This window comes from Centropristis striata, chromosome 3, assembly GCF_030273125.1.
Source record: "Centropristis striata isolate RG_2023a ecotype Rhode Island chromosome 3, C.striata_1.0, whole genome shotgun sequence".
NCBI classification, from domain to species: Eukaryota; Metazoa; Chordata; class Actinopteri; order Perciformes; family Serranidae; genus Centropristis; species Centropristis striata.
This window is the reverse complement of record NC_081519.1, coordinates 12,947,024-12,967,368: the sequence shown is the minus strand read 5'-3', so window position 1 is coordinate 12,967,368 and position 20,345 is coordinate 12,947,024. Positions and strand designations below refer to the sequence as shown.

General features: G+C 41.7%; 1 protein-coding gene across 1 annotated transcript in view; it reads left to right on the top strand.

Annotated features, from left to right (window-relative positions):
* The window catches only part of LOC131968233 (calmodulin-binding transcription activator 1-like), a 60,369-nt gene extending 40,024 nt beyond the window's left edge, over positions 1–20,345 (top strand). The window contains exons 8-22 of the mRNA XM_059329025.1: positions 49–1,943; positions 3,031–3,157; positions 4,452–4,586; positions 9,556–9,704; positions 10,150–10,334; positions 10,416–10,494; positions 10,587–10,854; positions 11,737–12,269; positions 14,356–14,504; positions 14,608–14,851; positions 15,031–15,099; positions 15,686–15,831; positions 15,951–16,022; positions 16,140–16,170; positions 16,720–20,345. Coding sequence (XP_059185008.1) covers positions 49–1,943; positions 3,031–3,157; positions 4,452–4,586; positions 9,556–9,704; positions 10,150–10,334; positions 10,416–10,494; positions 10,587–10,854; positions 11,737–12,269; positions 14,356–14,504; positions 14,608–14,851; positions 15,031–15,099; positions 15,686–15,831; positions 15,951–16,022; positions 16,140–16,170; positions 16,720–16,752 — 4,115 coding nt within the window. The 3' untranslated portion in view covers positions 16,753–20,345. The remainder of the gene's footprint in view (positions 1–48; positions 1,944–3,030; positions 3,158–4,451; positions 4,587–9,555; positions 9,705–10,149; positions 10,335–10,415; positions 10,495–10,586; positions 10,855–11,736; positions 12,270–14,355; positions 14,505–14,607; positions 14,852–15,030; positions 15,100–15,685; positions 15,832–15,950; positions 16,023–16,139; positions 16,171–16,719) is intronic.

The following is a 20,345-nucleotide window of genomic DNA, read 5'->3' as shown; positions in this document are numbered from 1 at the left end:
GCATTGTCATAAATACTGTTTCCTTTGTTTCATTGTCTCTTCTGACAGGTGCTGGAAGCAGCCTGCATCAGAAATGTTCCAGTGTCAAGCAGCGCATCATCTCATCCAAGCAGGAGTCAGGGGCAGCAGCAGGAGGTGGAGCTGCAGCGGGCACGGGCGTAGCAGCAGGCCAGAGAGCTGAGGAAGCAGATGGCACAGAGGTCCAGAACAGCGATGTGTCAGAAGGCCAGACAGAGCCCAGTCCTGGAGGGGGCAGGAGCAGAGCGGGCGGAGGAGAGAGGAGGAATGGCAGGATATCCAAACCCTCCCTACTCCCACAGAGCAGCATGGAAGTGTCCTCCTCCACCTCCACCAACCAGGTGGAGGTCCCTGACACCACCCAGAGTTCCCCACTGTCAATCACCAGCGACATGGCTGATAGCCCTGCTCTCGGTATTGGGGCTGGCTTGTCACAGAGCACAGCTGTGTTCATGTCTGAGGTCACCACACTGACTGGGGATTCAGTTTACTCTACTGGCCACACCCACCTGCTGGCATCCACCCATGAGAGCACCACTGCTGGCATCCTGTTGGCTGTTGCCCCTGAAAACCAGAGGTTTGCATCATTTCCTGGTGGCGTAGGCTTAGGGGAGGGAGGAGAGTTGGTTCTGTCAAGCTCTCTGGATTCTGGTGGAGGAGTCAGCCTTCCTGAGACCACCATGACCTTTGACCCTGATTGCTTCCTCAACAATCCCAAGCAGGGCCAGACGTATGGAGGAGGTGGAGGGAAGGCGGAGGGATGTAACGGTGATGATGGAGGACTCCACTGCTCCTCTAACGGCTTTGTCTACAACCCCGCCCTCGTCAACAACATCAAGACTGAACCTGTGCCCCTGGAGCCGCCGCTGGCCACTCAGAGCAGCTACGTAGGAGAAGGGACAGGCCTCAGCCCCAGCACCACCCTGGAGCAGATGGACTTCAGTGCTGTTATGTCATCAGCCTGTGTCCCGAATATGACCCAGGCTGCACACCACCCCTCCCCTGGACTCTTTCTTCAGACTTCACCCCAGACAAACCAGCCCTCCCAACTGCAGACCAACGGTACTGAGGCAACACAGGAATCAGGCGAGGCCCAGGCTTATATAGGTCTGCCCACGGTGCCAACAGACACTCCAGTCACTAATGGAGACCCGCATACACACCTGCACCAAGCCAGCCCAGACCAGCAGGGTCTGTGTAGACGCAACAGACAAGGAGCGGCGGTGGGCTCTTTTCCTCTAACACCACAGGACACAACTGTCGACCAGTCAGGCAGCAGGGGACATCGAGAGGTCAGGGGCTTAGACAAGACTTCTGAGAATGGAGGGGAGTTGCTACTCAAGCCTGGGGATCCTCATGAAGCCTACACAAGTGTTGACACAGAGCACTACCTGCAATCCACTGATGACAATGGAGGAGAAGAGGGTGGAGGAGGTGGTGGTGGAGGAGGGGGGGGAGGAGGAGGAGGAGGAGGAGGAGGAGGGGAAAATGAGATTCTATGTAATGGTGTAAGCTTGTCAGGGGCCAACAGTTCAGTGGTGGCCAGTCCTCAGTCGATAGCTGCTGGTGCAACCATCGAGGGGGCGCTCTACAGCTCTCCTCTTCCTCAGCAAGGTGGGGGGGTGTCAGCTACTACAGCAGGGGCAGGAGCAGCCATCAGTCTGGAAGGCTTTGAGGCTTCATTTGGGAGCCAGTTCTCTGATCTCATCAATGATTTCATCTCAGTTGAGGGGTCCGGAGGTGGGGTGGGAGCAGCTGTGACTGGGGTTCTGATGCCCCAGGAGGGGGCAGCGGGCGAGGAGCAGGGCACGGGAGCAGGCCACCTGCAGGGCTCTGAGGTAGAGCAGGGAGCTCTAGGGCTGCTTCAGGAGACTGGGAGGCTGTTTGGTGTGACAGACTACTCCCCAGAGTGGTCTTATCCAGAGGTTAGCAAACCCAACATGATTATATCATTCATTATTTATTCATCATTGTTCCCTACAGGAAAATCAGTCCCTCCACAACATGATTGACGGTGGCTTGTACTGATGTTAAACGCTGAAATGACGCTCAGAACAATTTGTACCAAGACCGCCAGCCTCGCTGTGTGGTCATTAAGGACTTAGAATATCTCAGACTCAGCTGATAGGATTTTGATGAAATTTCGATTTTACACTGATTACCCTGGGTGGCTTCATTAATTTACCCATGTACCACTTATAATATCTGAGACACCAGTTCTGTCATTGAACTATGATGAAACTTGTTGAAACATAGCAGTTTTACCACTGTCATTTTCAACACCGCAATTTGTCGAAAAAGAACATTATTAACTAGCTGTATCTCCAACATGTGCACATATTCAGCTAATATTTTTCTGCAACTTTCTTCCAGGATCATCAGTGTTGCATCATATTGATTATTCCACAGTTTTAAGTTTGTTGAAGAACAGTTTGACTCCAAAGGCTTAAAGGGTTATTGTATTATTTGGACAATTATCTAAAATGAGCACTTCAACTCCCCTTGCCTAATTGGCTTTATAAAAAATGTTTTGTTGTTGTATACTCACATCATGACTGAACATTTTAGTGGACAATATGTTGTTTATGTTTTATTTTTAGCTCCACTAGAGAAAACACATGGCAGTGTTGTTCAGATGGTTCAAACAACTTGGATATAAGGAGCAGCTCAGCCTCTCGGGGCTGCTGCCAGGCTTTTTAGACTCATAGATTTGTCATTAGCAAAAATAATAACCATTTTGTAAATGAGGCAATTTATAACATCTATCAGTTAAGATTCATGTAATGAAAACAAAAATGTAGGCCACTGTGTCTCTGAGGTATATTTTTGCAACAGACGGAATCGGGAGCTTTGATAGAAACACGGAAAGAAATTCTTTGTACACACTAGCACACTAATTTATACACATGCCACACTATGCACTATTAGTACTTATAGCGTGCATGCAGAGATGTGTCTTATTGTCACACAGACTGTGTGATATGAGACTGACGCTTTGTTTGTTTGCTGCAGGGTGGAGTGAAGGTGCTGATCACAGGTCCGTGGTTGGAGTCGAGCAGTGAGTACAGCTGTCTCTTTGACCACATCAGTGTCCCTGCTGCTCTCATCCAGCCTGGGGTGCTGCGCTGCTACTGCCCAGGTAACACACCTGTGCATGCACACACTTTCACACAATGCACACTCCATTAACACTGAAAGATATGTTTTGGTTTTTTTAACCACATACCACATTGTGAAACACAAGATGTATATGTTTTTTTATACGAAGCAGGCCTACGTGCTATTATACATAGACTGTATTCAGAAACCGTGCCTTTAAACAAGCCATTAGGCACTTTTGTGAGGTTGTAGTGTTACAAATATACTTTATATCAGTAGAAAGTGGCACTTCTGTGCCTTTATAGTTATTCCCCAGCTGCAATGATGGTGCAAAGACACCAAGAGTGCGAATCATGAATGTATAAAGAGAACTGTATACAACTTTGGAGGCAGGTCCTTCTTCATTACTATGAAAGATGCTAAGAGGAGCATGAAGCCAAAAAAGTTTGACTTCCATGTATAAAATTACCTGCATCTTCCACACTGTTGGGTCTATAGAAAAACAACTAACTACTGGTTAGGCCCTCCGCTAACTTGAATCAGGATAAAATTATTTAGTTATGCAGCTTTTCTAGACTTTCCAAAAGTTATCGGACCAAATGGATCAAAATTTGAGAGTTAAAACAAGTAAGGTTATGATGCTCAAATAAAAATGTATTTCCAGACATCCTATTCAGACATCTTTTTGGGCCCCATGTTATCACATGAGAGATCCCGAAGTTGTAATTTCTCTGTTTGGCCATTATGTTAGATTGGCTTTAAAGCCTGACATTCTTCCTGAAGGATTGATGCAGATGTGGAAGACCTGGAAACACTTACCAGGTGGGCTTAAAGATATACAGACTGAGGGTATGAGAAAAATAATTAGTTTTTTGAACATTAGCATAATATGTCCCCTTTTAAATGTAAACTTTACCCCAACCGTCACCCCAATAACCCCTATAATAAGCAGTTAATAGAAAATTTCTTTAACAAACAAAGAAAGGCTTTAACAATGATGGCTACACATGCTTATTGGGGGATGCATTCACTTTTATACAAGAATATAAGAATAATACATGTAGGGACCGTGTCTGGCAGGAATGCAATAAATGCAGCTCTGCTTGGAAATGTTTTTTGGATGGTATAGTAAGTGATACATGAGTCACATCCTGCTACATTAAGTGCGATCAGGGAAAAACTACAAGGCAAATTGTGTTTTGCAGGCACACATGGGCAAAGGCAATATTAGACATTCACAGTGTGTGTAATGGTGAAGATACTGTCCTGAAATTATTCTTCCGTCTCCGCACACAGTCAACCTTGCTAATTCCTTACCTGATGTCTGTTTCCAGCCCATGACACAGGACTGGTGATGCTGCAGGTAGCTATGGGCGGTGAGGTCATCTCTTCCTCTGTGGTGTTTGAATACAAGGCGAGGGACCTTCCTGCTCTGCCATCTTCTCAGCATGACTGGCTGTCCCTTGATGGTGAGAGCATTATTTATTTTTTTGACCACACAGGGATGCACAGTTATATTCTTATTGTCTGTCTAATTATTATTAACTCACTGAAGTGCATAAACCATAAACAAAAATTTGACTTTTACATAACTGCTTCATTGTGTGCCTGAAGTGTTGCGTGTGTGTTTATTTTTTATTTTTTAACTGTATGTTTAGGGTCATGAGCTTAAAGGCCTATCCCATCTGCGTTCTATTCCAGGATTTTTAAATAGAAATGCCCACTCAGCCTTGGCAAAAAGCGGTGACGTAGGTTATCACAGTTGGATGTAAATGCTAGCACCAACTGTGTCACCCTGCGAAGTTTGGAAATCAAAGCACAGAATATCCTGCTGTGGATGCCATGTTAGTTCGGATCCAAAGTCACCCAATAACATAAACGCATCTACCTAAACGAGGTGGCAGTAACGTTAAACCAAAAGTAAAATATCTGTTTTTGTCAATGGAGTCTGTTGGCTTTGAAGAAAGCATAGATAACGGCTTTGATTGTCCATCGTAAAGGGCTTTCTGATGGCAAGATAAAGGGGTGAAAATATTCTTACTATGTCATACACTTAAACAGATATTGATTATTTTGAAGGTGAAAATGTGACTGTAATACACAAGGGACATTACTGCAAAGCTACAGAATTAAATAAAAACATAAAAATGATAATAATGGACCTGCCCTTTGACTGACTGTGGGGCTTGGCAATATGACTAAAATCCTTCATCTCCATATAGATAATTGCGTATTTCGACAATGATTAATATACCATGTTTTCTGCTTATTCAATAAATTGTCTATATAAAATAGCGTTCATAGTTTTGTATACTCTATACTCTGGTTCGTCTCTGTGGTTCACTCCAGCTTCGCTTCTATGTGTAAAGCGTTGTGCAAATGACATAAATGTTTCCGTAACACAGTTTGGTGGTAGATTTTTCGACAGTGCGACGTAAATGATATAGAAAAATACTTATATATATGATAGACATTTCTATGTCATTTTGAAAATATATATCTTATTGATTGCCCAACCATAACTAAATTAATTCATACCTGGAAAGGTTTAACCACAAAATACATTGTTTTCTTATTCCATTTACTTTTGTGTGACCTTTACATGTACCCCCATTCTTAATCTTTTAAACTTGTTCATGTTGTTCATTGTGTTACACTGGTCATCCATGGCTGTGTTTTTGTCTGCAGCCACATAAACTGACCCTTATGGTGTCATGGCTGCATGATATTTGGCTGAATTGTGTTCTTCTGTGCCTGGGATTAAGCTTTTTTTCTATTCTCGTCCTTAGTCTGCAAGCACATAAATAAAAATAAAAAAGAAATCTCAGCTCAACAGTTTTGACACCAGTTCTGTTGTCTTGTTTGGGTCAAAATCATTTATTATGGAGTCCATTCAAAGTATTTGCATGTTGGAGGGAAATCTGAATTATATTGTTGGAGCTGTAGATGAGGTCCCAGTGATATTTAAATGATTATGAATCATATCAAAGCATATTGTGTGGATGTTAGAGGACAATTAGATGTTCTTTGAGTCAGCTCTGGGGGATTGGTTGCATATATCTGCACAGCACCCGCGGGGGTTAGCTTCTGTGTGCAAATATATCTACTGATGCAATTGCGGCTTGGAAACACACGGGTCTCCTCAGCGAGGCATGTCCTGGGTTACTCTGTGTTCGCCCCCGTCTCTGCGTTGCGCAATGCGGCAATGCGGCTCTACAGTCACAGCAGGCTGGCTGTTTGCTGGAGTGAAGGGCAAGGACATCATGGCACAATCGAGGTCCACTTGACAGTCAAAATGTTGGGCACCACTGGCAGTGTGCTGTGCAGCCTCATAGACGCTATATATAGCCTCAGCCTCTGACTTTCAACGATGATACCGAGAGCTGAATGTGCGCTCTGGTTATTTTTGCTCAACTCCTTTGTTTGGACTCAATCAAAGGCTCACTGTCTGGAAAAAATATATACAGGGATAAATAATGTTTAGCAAATATGCGTCAGCGCACCACTTTGTGACATGTCATTGCTCCAGTTTAGCTTGTGTGCAGTCTATTGTTGTACCGATGACGAGCGAGCCTCCTGCAGCTCAGAGTCTGGCGGGCGGATTTGAAGCGTGTCTGCTCTCCGAGACACAACGTGGAGCCTCCCCCCCTCCTCCTCCCTCTCTCTCTTTCTCTTTCTCTCTCTCTCTCTCTCTCTCTCTTTCTCTTTCTCTCTTTCTCTGCACTTAGTTGTGTTTTGCTCGATCGGAGTAGCAACGTGCGAGCCGCACACTTCAAACTAACGCGGTTGAACAGAAGCGGGAACAAAGAGAGCAGCAGATAGAGAGGCTCGCTGTGTGGGTTCGTAGCTTTTTTGATTTTAAACTGATGTTAACTTTAAAACGCGCCCTTTTATCGGCGTCCAGGTCTGTGTTGTTTGTAGCTGGGTTAAGTTTTTTTTGTCATGCTGCTATAGATGGACAGAAATGTGCCTGTTGTCTGAATCTCGACTTCATAGCTGTTAACTACTTTTCAATATTTGTAGTAAATGTGGTGCCCTGCATCTGTCGTTTACAGACAAAGGGACTGGAGAGATGCCACAAGTCATCACGGTGTTTGCACGCTACATGTTTGAACCAAAAGGCACGCGAGAGCCTGTTTGCCTAATGTTAAATATTAGCAGCTTGCTTAGCCTTACATGTCGACCTGTTCACTTTCAGCACCACCAGGAGTGGACAGCTCCTCTGAACTCTATAACAACAAATAAAGGGAGCTGATTTGGCTACTGTTGAGGCCCAGATAATAACAGGCCTGTAGACATGTGGGCATGTTGTTGATCACCCAGAACTGGAATAACTATATACTGTAGATGTTCATGTTTACAGCGGAAAGTTTCTCTGTATAGACCCTATGCCAAAAGTGTGTGTTTGATGAATACTTTCCCAGTTAACTTCCACTAAAAACAGAATCTGGTTCAGTCAAAAAAAAAATCACATGGATTTGAATTAGGGCTGTTGCAATATGCCAGTAATTATGATATTTGAACTGATTTTTAAAAATAATTTAAAAAAGAAATATTAATATCATGTTATTAATACACACAATGTAACGTTTTGTAAATAACACAATACAGTCTCTCTCTACACCTCACTACACTCATATTTAAAGTAATTAATTTGCCAAAAAAAGAAAAAAATCAATAAACTAAATAATAATTATTTAGTTAATAAATTATTTTTGAATTATTATTTACTATACATGTTGTGATGATATTATTTTTATTAATTATTTTACTCATGATAATCATGTAGTGAAAATCTGATATTGTGATAGCCCTAATTTCAATATATGGAGAACTATTGATGCATTTAAAGTCACAAAACATGACTTTAACACACTGGGGTTTAATAATAAATGCACTACTTTTGGGTGTACCAACTGCACATTTATTTTAAGCCACTTTCATCATAGTTTTGGTAGAATATTTAATAATTATTATTTAATAGAATGGGAATAGCAAAATAGAATAAAAAGTGTATTAAGAATGTAAACAGTGATTTCAGTTAAACAGAACAGGAAAGGTGTCAGAATCGGGTCAGTAAATCCACAGGTGCCCAGTACAATTAAAAGTAGCCTCATCTTCAAACAAACTTTGGAAAGCTGAATTTGTAGTCAAGAGCAGGAATTTAAATGATCTGTAATCCTTCATAGAAGCTGGAGTGTGCCACCAGAATACTGGTGCAGTTTTTTTACTGGTTAATTATAATCCATTTATGTGATTAATACACTCAAAAACCTTTAATAAAATAATGTATGAAATTTGCATTTAAATTATATGGTTAAAAACTATTAGTAAAGATATAATTGCATGCTTTTGACATGATAAATAAATTAATCAATTTTTTTAATTAAATCCTAAAATTACTTTTAAAGGAGGAGTTCCCAGTGTTCCAGTAGCCTTTATTGTATTCCTCTTTATCCTTTATAAGACAAGCCTTGCAGCATCTAGACTCAAGTAGCATGAATGACAGGTAGATAAGTGAATTGTAAAATGTAAAATGACATTTTGAAGCAGTAAAAAAATAAAAAATAAAAGCCTGTTTGAATTTCTACAAACATGTTTAAAATTCAGTAAGTCACTTGTCAGTTAAGGGGGTAATTTTATTCCCATTTAATTGCCCATAATTTCAATGAATATTCTTCAGCTTTCTAATCATATTTTAAAGTATCAGTTAATAACGTTATTATAATTGGGCACAAAAACATCCCCGTAGCAGATGCAAATTCCTGTAGTCTTCTTAATTATCCTTTGCTATTTTAAAATGCATGTCGTCAAGCAATTCATGCCAGAAATCTACCATGCTTTTCCTTTTTTGAGCGTGTAAGTATAATTCTGTGTCTTTGGTGTTTGGCAGCTAAAATAGTTGAGTGTTTTGCTTTGTGTTAAAAAAGCTGCATTTCCATCCCTCCTCTTATGATTGGCCGAGTGGAAAGGGAGGAGTGTGAGCTTCCGCGTCACTTTCATGGCTCCACCCTTTCAGCTCAGTTTGTCTGCTGCAGACAGAAAGAAAGAAAAATAGGAGTGAAACGAGAGGAGAGAAAAATAGAGAGACTGAGTGAGAGAGCAGCAGGTGGGATGACATAATGTGCACTGCAGCAAAACTGCAGCAGCACTAAAACAAAGGGTCACACTCACCCATAAATGAAAAAAAATACATTTGTTGTTAGATGTATACTCTTTCATACACACAGACACAGCTTTCTTGGTCCTATTGTTGCGAAGGGGATTTATTGGATTGCAGTCCTGATTTATTCTGCGGTATTGAGCCCCTCAAAGAAGAGCTTCTCCCTCTAAGCCTCGCTAAGTAGGATTTACTAAAACATAATATTGATTTGCTTAAATGCAACAAACAAGTAGCCAATGCTTACAGCTCTATGTGTCCCACCTTCTTTCCTTTAGATACCCAGTTCAGGATGTCCATCCTGGAGCGTCTCGAGCAGATGGAACAGAGGATGGCTGAGATAACCAATCAGAACCCCAGCTCAGAAACCATGGCAACCAAGGGCGGAGGAGTGGAGGGGGGAGGAGCCGCTGATCAGCAGTCTCAAGTAAGACAGAGAAGAAGTGATTTAGCTTGGGTGGAAATTTTCTTTTCAGCTATATAATCAGAAACCAAATCAAGTGAGTTTGTTTTAGTTATAAATGTTTAATTAAAGCACATCTTTAAAACTATGTTTGAGTCACTGACACTAAATTTAAACGCAAAATGTATACTGCAGTATAAAGAACTAAGTTACAAAGTTCTTTACAAAGTTTTGAGATTATGTACAAAGGCCATAACCAACTTCAATTTAATTGTTTCTGGATTTTGTTATATTGCAGAGCGGTTGGTATATTTAAATTTTTCCATGGTACTGCTGTCATTTGTTTTGCCTGTAACAAACACAGGTATAAATAGATTTGTGCTCAGGCTCCATAGTTTTTTATCTTATTATATTCCCAAACACAATGAAAAAATGTTCCTAGAAACCCTTTTTGTCTCCAATTTTTCAGATTTCTACTGATCAAGGCTCATTCGAGGGTCGTGTTGTGGTGGTGTGTGAGAAGATGATGTCTCAGCCATGCTGGGCTTCATCGAATCAGCTCGTCCACAGTAAGAACTCCAGAGGAATGACCTTACTGCATCTGGCTGCAGCTCAGGGCTATGCAGGGCTCATTCAGACACTCATTCGCTGGCGGTGAGTAACACACAAACATGACACACCACTGTGAACACGCAGACTGTCAGTTCATTTCATTTTAGCTGTCTTTCTTTGCAGCACAAAGCATGCTGACAGTATTGACCTCGAGCTAGAGGTAGATCCTCTCAACGTAGACCACTTCTCCTGTACTCCACTAGTGAGTGATCAATATTTCTGAATGGTATTTTAAGTGTGTCTTTCTTTCCGTGCCTGCTTGTGATCTGTGTTTTCCTTTGGCGGCCTCCTCAGATGTGGGCGTGTGCTCTGGGCCACACTGAGGCAGCATTGGTGCTTTACCAGTGGGATCCAAGAGCTCTGGCTATTCCTGATTCGCTGGGACGCTTGCCGCTCAACATCGCCCGATCCCGGGGCCACACTCGATTGGCTGAGCTCTTAGAGCAGCTGCAACAGTCTCCTCAAGCTCAGGGCCAGCCTGCTGACACTTGGATGGACAGGTGGAGAGGAGAGTCACAGACCAGCGGAATAAGCAACAGCCCTTCCCCAAACCCTAACTCAGGTGTGAACGCCGTGGTTTTATCACCACCAGGAAGAATTTGTTTCATTTCAAAGGGTCAGTTTTTCTGTGTATTTACCAAAAATACACAGAAAAATCCCACTTCACCCAAGCTGTATGTAAGTTTGGTGGTTTCTGTTTTATTTGCAGAGGTTTATGTGCCAGATGAATTCTTGGCTGATTGCCTATCTCCAGTCTTTGTGCTAATCTAAGCAAAGCACCTGCTGGTTTTAGCTACATATGCACTGGCCAGACATGAGAGTGCATCAATATTTCTATCTAACTCTGTGCAAGAAAACAAATACGTGTATTTCCCAAAGTTTTGAACTATTCCTTTGAAAGTTATGTTTGAAATACTTCACAGCAGTGTGTCTTTCCAGTTAATCCAGATATTCACACCTTTTTGTGGACAGTCTGAAATGAAAAACTGAAAATGATCACCATTACTTGCTATTTCTAGGTCTAAGTAGGGGATTCACCAGATATATGTGCATGAATGCAGAATCTGTAGACTCTGTTTAGTTTAAAAAAGACAACGACTAGGATCATGTTTAAGCGGGCTTTGGTTGCATGCAGGCCCAATAAGGCGATGAATACAATGACCACATTGACCAAAATGCAATCTTGGAACCCAGTCTTTGGCTGCATATCCGTTATCCAATATCCAGATATCCGCTGGCTTCACCTGAACTTCAGAAATATTGGTTGTTCACAGGCTAAGTCGTCCTCAGACACATAGCCAAGGGGTTCAGAGATTGTGGAATATATAATTTTATGTGTTATAGGTGAAAAGGCATTTTAATAAGTTTGCATATCTGTTGTGGTGGAATCTGTGTTGCCACTTGTTCTTATTTTCCACCATTTACCACCATCATGTTTCCCCAGAGCTGAGGAGAGCCAGGACAGAGAATCAGCCAGATAACCAGAACCCGAGCTGGAGCCAAACAGGACACAGAGCCCAACAGGGAACCCAGGGGGAACAGGGAGGCCCACCCCCAGCCAAGAGACTCAAACCAAGCCCCGACACCCAGCAACAGCTAGCTAACTCAACCCTTGGCACCAACACCCTCACCTCCCTCCTCAATTCTTCTCCTAGTCCTAACCCTCAACGCTCTCTCCTCCCCAACACCCTACAAACTCAACCCTCTAACCTCACCTGTCAGAACGCACCACCTGCCAGCTCTAGTCCGAACCGGCCTCAGCTCCCCAGCGCTCCATTCTCCCACCTGCAGGCCAGGATAGGGGGGTCTGGAGGGGGCACCAGGTGGAGTCTGAGGCAGACTCTGGGGCAGCGTAGCCTGGCCAGGAGGATTCTAGGAAAAGAACGACTGGCCATTCACCTGCGCCAAAGAGTGCTGTCTGACAGGGGAGAGGAAACAGAGCTGCTGACCTATCAGGATAACACAGAGGACTTGCAGGTAGGGGGAGCAGATTGTTAGGGGCAGTTTTGATCTTGTTTTAACCAAAACTGAATTTTTGTACTGTATGTGAAGGACAATGTATACAACTTGCTTGCATGTGTGCCATGTTTGTGATAAAATACATGAAACAAGACATTAAAAAATCTATGAAAACAACTCTCCCCAAACTTTGACCCTCCGTGTGAATAACAGAAAATTCCCATGTTACCTCATTAGATTAAAAAAATGACAAAACCTCAGGAAGGGCCCTAGAGGGGTTAGATTAATATTTGAATTCTTCAATATAAATAGGATAAACAGAGTGAAGGATTTTACATGATATCTACTGTACTCAAACTTTGTCCACATTCAATTTGTCATCAGCACTATCTTCACTCAGTCACACAAAAGCAGACACACACTGATACAAATGATCATGAGCATTAAGAAGAGAGGGGGAACACATACTAAATTTGCAATGGCAAGAACAAAAACCTCATACCAACTGATTAAAACTTAAATTAAGCAACTTAACTTTCATTAGTAGTGTTTCCTTGAGCACCACCACCTAGTATTGTAAAGATCTTGATTTGGCTAACACGTGCATTTGTTCTGGAAGTGAGTTAGAGAAAGATGCAATTTATTTTTTAATTTTCTTTTTCTTTTTTTAAACAGCAGGATGCATAGTGATGAGGTCATGTGTCTATTTGTGGCTATGTAGGATATATAACTGTAATTTTAACATAAATTCATATATTAATGTAAAACCATGTCTCACCATGTATTTCATTAAATAAAATAGGCATATTACATACAAGTTTAGAAGTAGGAGAATCCTTTTAGATCCCACAATTCTCTCTATTTCTTTAATGACCGAACAAGGTTTCTATCACTGCCAATTTTAGCTAATTTTGGTCTTACGTCAGTTCTTTTCCAATTTGCCACAGTATCAGCCATTATCACAAAATAGAACGTAAAAAAAATTAAATTCTGTATAGAAAAATATCCTCCTGCTTCCTTTTTTACTGAACAACATACTACTCACTGCCAATCTTTGCCTGGGAAAATATAAACATGGCTCTTTGAGTCTTTGCTCCATGAATCTGATTTCACTGGAAATTGGACCAGGTGACAGGTATTAAAAATAACTATAGAAATAGCCAATCGTCTCAGCGATCTTCACCTTAGCTTATGTAGGTCAAATAAAGGCATAGCATTACCCTGCAGCTGTTTCATGACCAGTTAAAAGTCCTTGTGGTTGCTTTAAAGGAATAGATTCAATGTTACAACACTTTGCTTGGCCAAATGATGATGATTTAAGAAAGTGTTTTAATGGATTTAGCCATTTGTAGCGCTTTTCAATCTAATCACAACTAGAAATTGACTTCAAAGAAAGGAATTATAGTAACAAAAGCTCTGATGGCTGCATTTTCCTCCACCACTAAGATAATTAGCCACCAGTGGAAGACATGTGGCTCTTTATTCTATAATGCAATGGAATCTGATAAAAAAAAGTACAGCGTACACCAATCTAATTGTTAGAAGTGTCACATATGACATGACAAGGGGGCATATGAAGAGAGAATATAAATTGTATTACATGATTAAACCGATTTAATCTAAAGCTAAACATTTATGCTTAAAATAATTTAATTTATACATACAGAGTATACTGGGTGAACCACAAAACAGAAAACATCTAATGATAATGCATGGACTTAGGTTCTGTGTAGGAAAATTAGAGAAAAATTACCACCTAGAAGTATAAATCGCATTGTTCATCTAAACCAGGGGTGTCAAACTCAAATACACAGGGGGGCCAAAATTTAAAACTTGAATAAAATAGCGGGGCAACATTGATCAAATAAACCTTTTACCGGTGGGTCAGCTTTTGTAGTACAATAATAATATAATAATTTGGTATTGCCTCGCGGGCCAAATAAAATTACCAGAGTTTGACACCCCTGATCTAAACCATTAAGGACACGGAGTTACATGTCATCAGTATAGGCATGAAAATAAATGCCAAAATTCTGAAGATAATTATTCATTTCAGAAGAAAGGCAGAAATATGTAAATAACACCTGCTCTGTGTGCCTTGCAGATGGACATTACAATGCTTGCTGATCACATCATGGAGGCTTCAGCTGGTAGGCTTAAGCAGGAGGCTATGGAGACTGAAACAGACTCTGGGAAGGTTGGTATCAGCAGTGATGTCAGGTTACTGTCTGGTTACCTCGGCGAGGTGGAGAGGTGAGTCACCATATTAACTTTAACTAACTCATAAAATAGCATAAATCTTTTTCTTTCTTTTTTTTACTATAAAACTTTTGCTTTACTCTCCACTTTTTTGCAGGTTTCTAAACTCCAAGTCCCAGACTTCGAGCCCCAAACCAAACTCTCTCTCAGGGCCTGAGGATCAGCAGAGTCCTCAGGCTAAGCAAGCCCCATCCTCCGCCTTTGACTGGACCTCCTTCCTCTGTGCAGCTATGAAAGAGGAGAGGTTGAAAACTGACTCCTGTCTATCCATGACTGAGGCAGAGCAGGGGGAGCTGTATGAGACCATCAGGCATGCTCTGCACTCCCTCAGAAAACACAAGGTATACATGGCCTCCACTCCTTTGGGAAAATTGTAAAATAATCTGATGAATTGCCACTGTGTTGTTTTGCTTTCTTTCTATTTATATCTTTCATAAATCACAATCACTTTGAAAGGCTGAAGATGACCATGAACCATTTTACATTTTTGATGTTCATCTTTTAATGTGACTCTCCTCAGGGTCCCATTCAGGAACAACGCAAAGAGATTGCAGCAGTGATTCAGCGCTGCTATAAGAGATACAAGCAGGTAAGAGTAAACAGCACACAGCAAGCATCAACCCACTGATCACTTTTATGTCAAGCTGACCTTCAGTTAGGCACTGAATGTGATGTCCAGAAATAATAGCATTATGAGATAGATTTGCATTTATATTCTCCCTGATTTCTGCTATTTTGTACATTAGTGTATGCCTTTGGCTGTTAGCATAGAGCCTTCAGGCCACTCATAGCTGTGTAACCCCCGGCCAATAACAACGTCCACAGTGTGTAGCTACTTCTCAGGTCCCACCTCAAATACCACCACTTAGTCACGCCCCTCGGCATATGAAATATGATATCTCGAGGCAAAGGGAAAGGGGCGGTGTTTGATGACCTTGAAATAAAATAGGTTGTGACATCACTGTGTGCTTTTGTGTGCTTCAGTGTTTTTCCTGCTTCTTGTCTCTCTGCTGTGTGCAGCTTTCTGTGTGTGCATTTGACCAATGATTTGAAAAAGCATTATTACAAAAACTATGAAATAAAACAGTGATTTGTGTGTGTTAAAGATTCAATATTACAAAGGTACATTTCTTGCAATGGGGTTTACAGCATGCTGCTCCTGTCTTCTCTCTCAGTATGCACTTTATAAGAGGATGACCCTGGCAGCCATCCTGATCCAGAGTCGTTTCCGAAGTTTCCATGAGCAGAGGAAGTTCCAACAGAGTCGTAGAGCAGCGGTCCTCATCCAGCAATACTACCGCTCCTATAGACACTCCCTTGGGTACTTCACTTTCTCTCTCACACACACACACACACACACACACACACACACACACACACACACACAAAGGGCCTAATTATGCAAACGATTTCTTCTTACACCTGTGTCTTTGCCTACAGCAGCCTCCTCACGAAAAAACAGAACCAGGCTGCTCGCAAGATTCTGAGATTCCTCCTCCGATGCCGCCACAGGTGAGACACAAAACCCCTCACACACTTTCCAAACACATTACCCTCACAGCCCACTGCCGCGCATGCACTCTCTACATTGGTGCTAATAGTTGGTGTTGTTTTACTGTTCCTGTGAAGCCCCTTGATGGACGATAGACCTCTGAAACGGGTGAGTCTCCTCTCTCTCTCTTCTGTCTTCCCCTCTCTCCTGGTGGCTGATGCCTGTATGCATGTCAGCAGAGGGAGGGGGAGAGGAGATCATGGATTATCATCCTTCCCTCCTCTCTCTCTCTCTCTCTCTCTCTCTCTCTCTCTCTCTCTCTCTCTCTCTCTCTCTCTTCTTCCCTCCCTGTCTTTTTCTCTTTCTGTCTCTCTCCGAGGACTGCTGAATGATGTTGATACTTCTGCATGATTGACGGATAGATAGAGGAGCATAATGGTCTTCATGGGGGCATGTTCTGACTGACATCAGTAGGGGACTTTTAAGTGTCTTGCTTGGCCTGCCAGTTTCTTTTTCTGTGCATTGATGGGTGGGGAGGATTACAGGATCGAGAGAGTGTGTCAGGGTGTGTGTTGCAGGGAGTTTGCTGAATAACTTTTCATGTTGCTCTGAATATGGCCTTTGGATATAAAAATGGAAAGAAAAGCGCATGCACAATTACAAACACATACACACACATCTGAGTGTGTCTTTAATGTGTGTTTGTTTTGTCCCCAGGGCCAGAGAGCAGAGAAAGGCCAGGGGTCCTGAGAGCCCACCGCCAGGCCCCACACACAGCCCACTCAGCCTGTGAGCAATCTATAAACCCTCCCGCCCTCCTCATCTTCTCCTTTTTCCTTTCTTCCATCCTCCTGAAAACTCCTTCCCTTTTCCATTCCCCAGACCCTTCTCCTGCCCTTTCCATTCCTCTCCTCCCTCCTTCTCTTTCACCTTCTCTCCCCTCTTCTCTCAAGAGGGAAAAAAACTCTTCCCAGACTGACTGAGGACAGGATAGGTGTCCATCATGGCAGCTCAGACAGACAGACTGCTGGGCAGAGCCCGGGGACCTGGCTCTGCCCACAGCACTGATCCTCCTCCACAGTTTCACTGGGAGGCCATCACATTAACCTCATGGCATTCTTTGCACTCTTCATGGGTATGTTTCTTTGCAAGTCGACGAGTCAGAAGAGAGAACACGAGGAAAGCGCCTGGCGTGGCAGCGTGAGGACGGCGGACAGCTGGCTCAAGATGAAGGCTACTTTGACATGCAGAAAATATACAAAACCTTTTGCGTTTTGTATCCAAACAGTAATCCATGAAAGAATAAGAAAACATAAACCAAAAAACTCACTTCTATGTTGCATTTGCATGCAAGGTTTTTTCGCTTATTCCTCCTCTCCATCATCCTGAAGAGCTATAGTGGCAAATCATTCTGCTGATGATTCAGTATCTCACAATCTCACCAACCACTCTGACTCACAGGCTTACAAACCTATTAATCAGTCACCCGATCAAAAGGGGAGGAACTGCACTTGAATGTAAGAGGGGCATTGTTAGATAAGGGTTGGGGTCTGAATAACGATGTCTTAATTTGTTACATGGACTTTGTATGGAGTCGTTCTCAGAGGCGGCACTTTGCTCGCCTGACGTGGTGTGTCCGTGTTTGTTCAATTCAATGCATGTGTTTGAGCTACAAGCTCCTGCATGCTTGCCAAACTGCTTTTAGTGTTGTTTCTTTTTGTATTTCTATGTGAAGTTGTGTCTCACTTACGTCCTCATCAACTTATCCTTGCCCTGTGTAATGTGAACTGTGTAAGGACAAATGACTTATTTTGGGTGCTTTTTTTAACTTTATTTATTTAAGGGTCTGATTATTTATTTAATTGGCTCAAGAGTGGTTCAGCTTGAGACTGGTTTTCCCCCCTTGTGTGGTAAAATATGACATGTTCCAATGGTTAAATGTCTCTGTTAGTTTGTTCTTTGCGTGAACCTCTAAATCCTGTGGTTTTGAGGAGAGAGTCACATACCATTGCCTTGACTTCTTCTTGACTCTGAGAGGTCTCTATGCTTGCTCTGTACAGGACATGGGTCCTATACCTGCCCCTATACAGGGCATTGGTCCCCATATTAGCCCATACGGGCGATCAAATCCATATTTTGGACTATTGCATATTCCTGTATATAAACTGACGAGGTAAGGGGATACGAGGACCCTGAAACTTTTTCATAAGAGGACTGTATTTAAGATTATAAATTATTTTACTCCCATAATGAGAACTTAAGACAGAGACCTGGGTACACAGGATGGCTGTATTGCTTGTAAATAATGTAGATATTACAAACGGAGTAATGTGCATGAGATTTAAGACAAAGAAACAGCAAAAAGAACATGTTAGTGGCTCTGGACTGTGAGAGGATTTTAACTGCTTCACTTTAAGAGTATCCAGTATAAGTGTTACTGAAAAGAACATTTTGTTAAAAGCATGCAACTGAAAAATCTAATGTTAGAATTATAAGTGGGAAAACAAAGTTAGCTGAAACAATGATCTTTCAGACAAAACATTTACACTTTGTGCTTTTGTTTCTTGGCTAGCAAAAATTAAACCCTTTTTGCCAGTAGTGCCAATTATTATGAATGCTATTTTTGCCTAACAATATGTTATGTTGGGGAAACCAACATCCAAAAGATATCAGTAAGATCCACAGAGGCAACACACACAGACAATAAACAGTAGAAATGATCTAGTTCTAGCTCAACCATAGACAAGTTCTGAGGTTATGTGTAGATGACGATGCAAGTATGAGAATGAAATACTAATGGTGATGAAGATGAAGATGGTCATTTTAATATGAATGCAATGAATGATGAAGAGGGCGCTACATTCTTTACAATGTGGTTGTGCTTCAGCAACATACTAGCTTTTATTAAGACCATTATCACACCTACAGCGGATCCAGCCTGGCCTCCAGTCAAAGGTTTCCATCTTCTAACAGAATGTCTCCTCCCCCTGATTTTTACATATCATTTAATTATCTTTCTTATTTCTTCTCTCCTCATTGTCACTGCCATTAAGATACGACGTGTACTTTTAGACTTCTGGAAAGCTCTGTTTAGAAAGTGCCTGCTCAATAACAGAAAGCTAATATCAGGAAATATCTATTGTATGTCCTCCAAAAGGTTGCCAGTTAGTTACCTGTTTATTTTCCTAAATTGTGTGTTAAAAAATGACAGTGTTAAACTTGATCCGAGTCTAAGTTAGAAGCTCTAATCTGTGGTATGAATGAATGCTCATGGCCTGATTGATGCTATGTGTTGCTTTATGAGACAAACCGGTAATTACAGTATCACTTTATTATGCCCCACTTGTGTGTCAGTTTTGCAGTATTAGTACAAGAAAACCATAGAGTTCAGCCTCTGTGTATGAAAGGCACTGTCACAAGTCTATTCAACGTCCCAGTGATGCTGTTGGGAGGAAGATGTGTTTTCTAGCAGGGACTCACTTTGTCTGTCTATCCTTAAAAAAACTGTTTTGCAGCATTTAAAAACGAAAGCATTACCCCAACAGTTTTCCAGAGGACAAAATAGTTGTCTTCACTCACTCTCTCACATAGATGTGCGCACACACACACATGTAAACACATACATACAGTACACAAATGTACACATTTCGACACAAAAATGCCACACTCTTTCTCTCTGTGCTTATGTCTTTGGGAACAATTAAATCTCTCCCTTAGATTTTACTCAGGGTTGAAGAACAGAGAGATGGTATGTGGAGTGTGATGATCGCTGACACAGAGTTGTACTGCTGCTGTGTACATTTGTGTGCACATATGTATGTATGTGTACATATTTGTGTATGTTAGGGATACTCCAGTTGTTCATTCATTAATATCTACGAACTTCAACAAAAAAAAATCATGTTCTTGATCGACGCACTCCTGATAGTCTCTGATGTTCGCTTCATCTAAGCTGTTTGCATCACCTTTTCTACGAGGAAAAAAAACTTCAAATCCCGTATTTTATAGGATTTTGTTTGATTGTAAACTAAATTGAAAGCAAGTGATATTTCTATTTATATACTTGCTCTTGTCGTAAACGCACAAGATTCTTAATACAAATAATTCTTAAATAAAAACAAGTAACGGCCACGTATCACCTCAATTTATATCACTTAATTTTAAAAAAAAAAATCTACAAGATGGTATATTGCAAGATTTACAATTGGATGATCTCTATTATGTGTGTTTCACAATTTTTCAGAATTTTCATCATACTGAGAGACAGCCATGGTTAGGACAGCGCTGTCAGGAGCATTCATGTTATCACCTGAACCTCCTCTTAAACTGCCCCTCCTCTCACA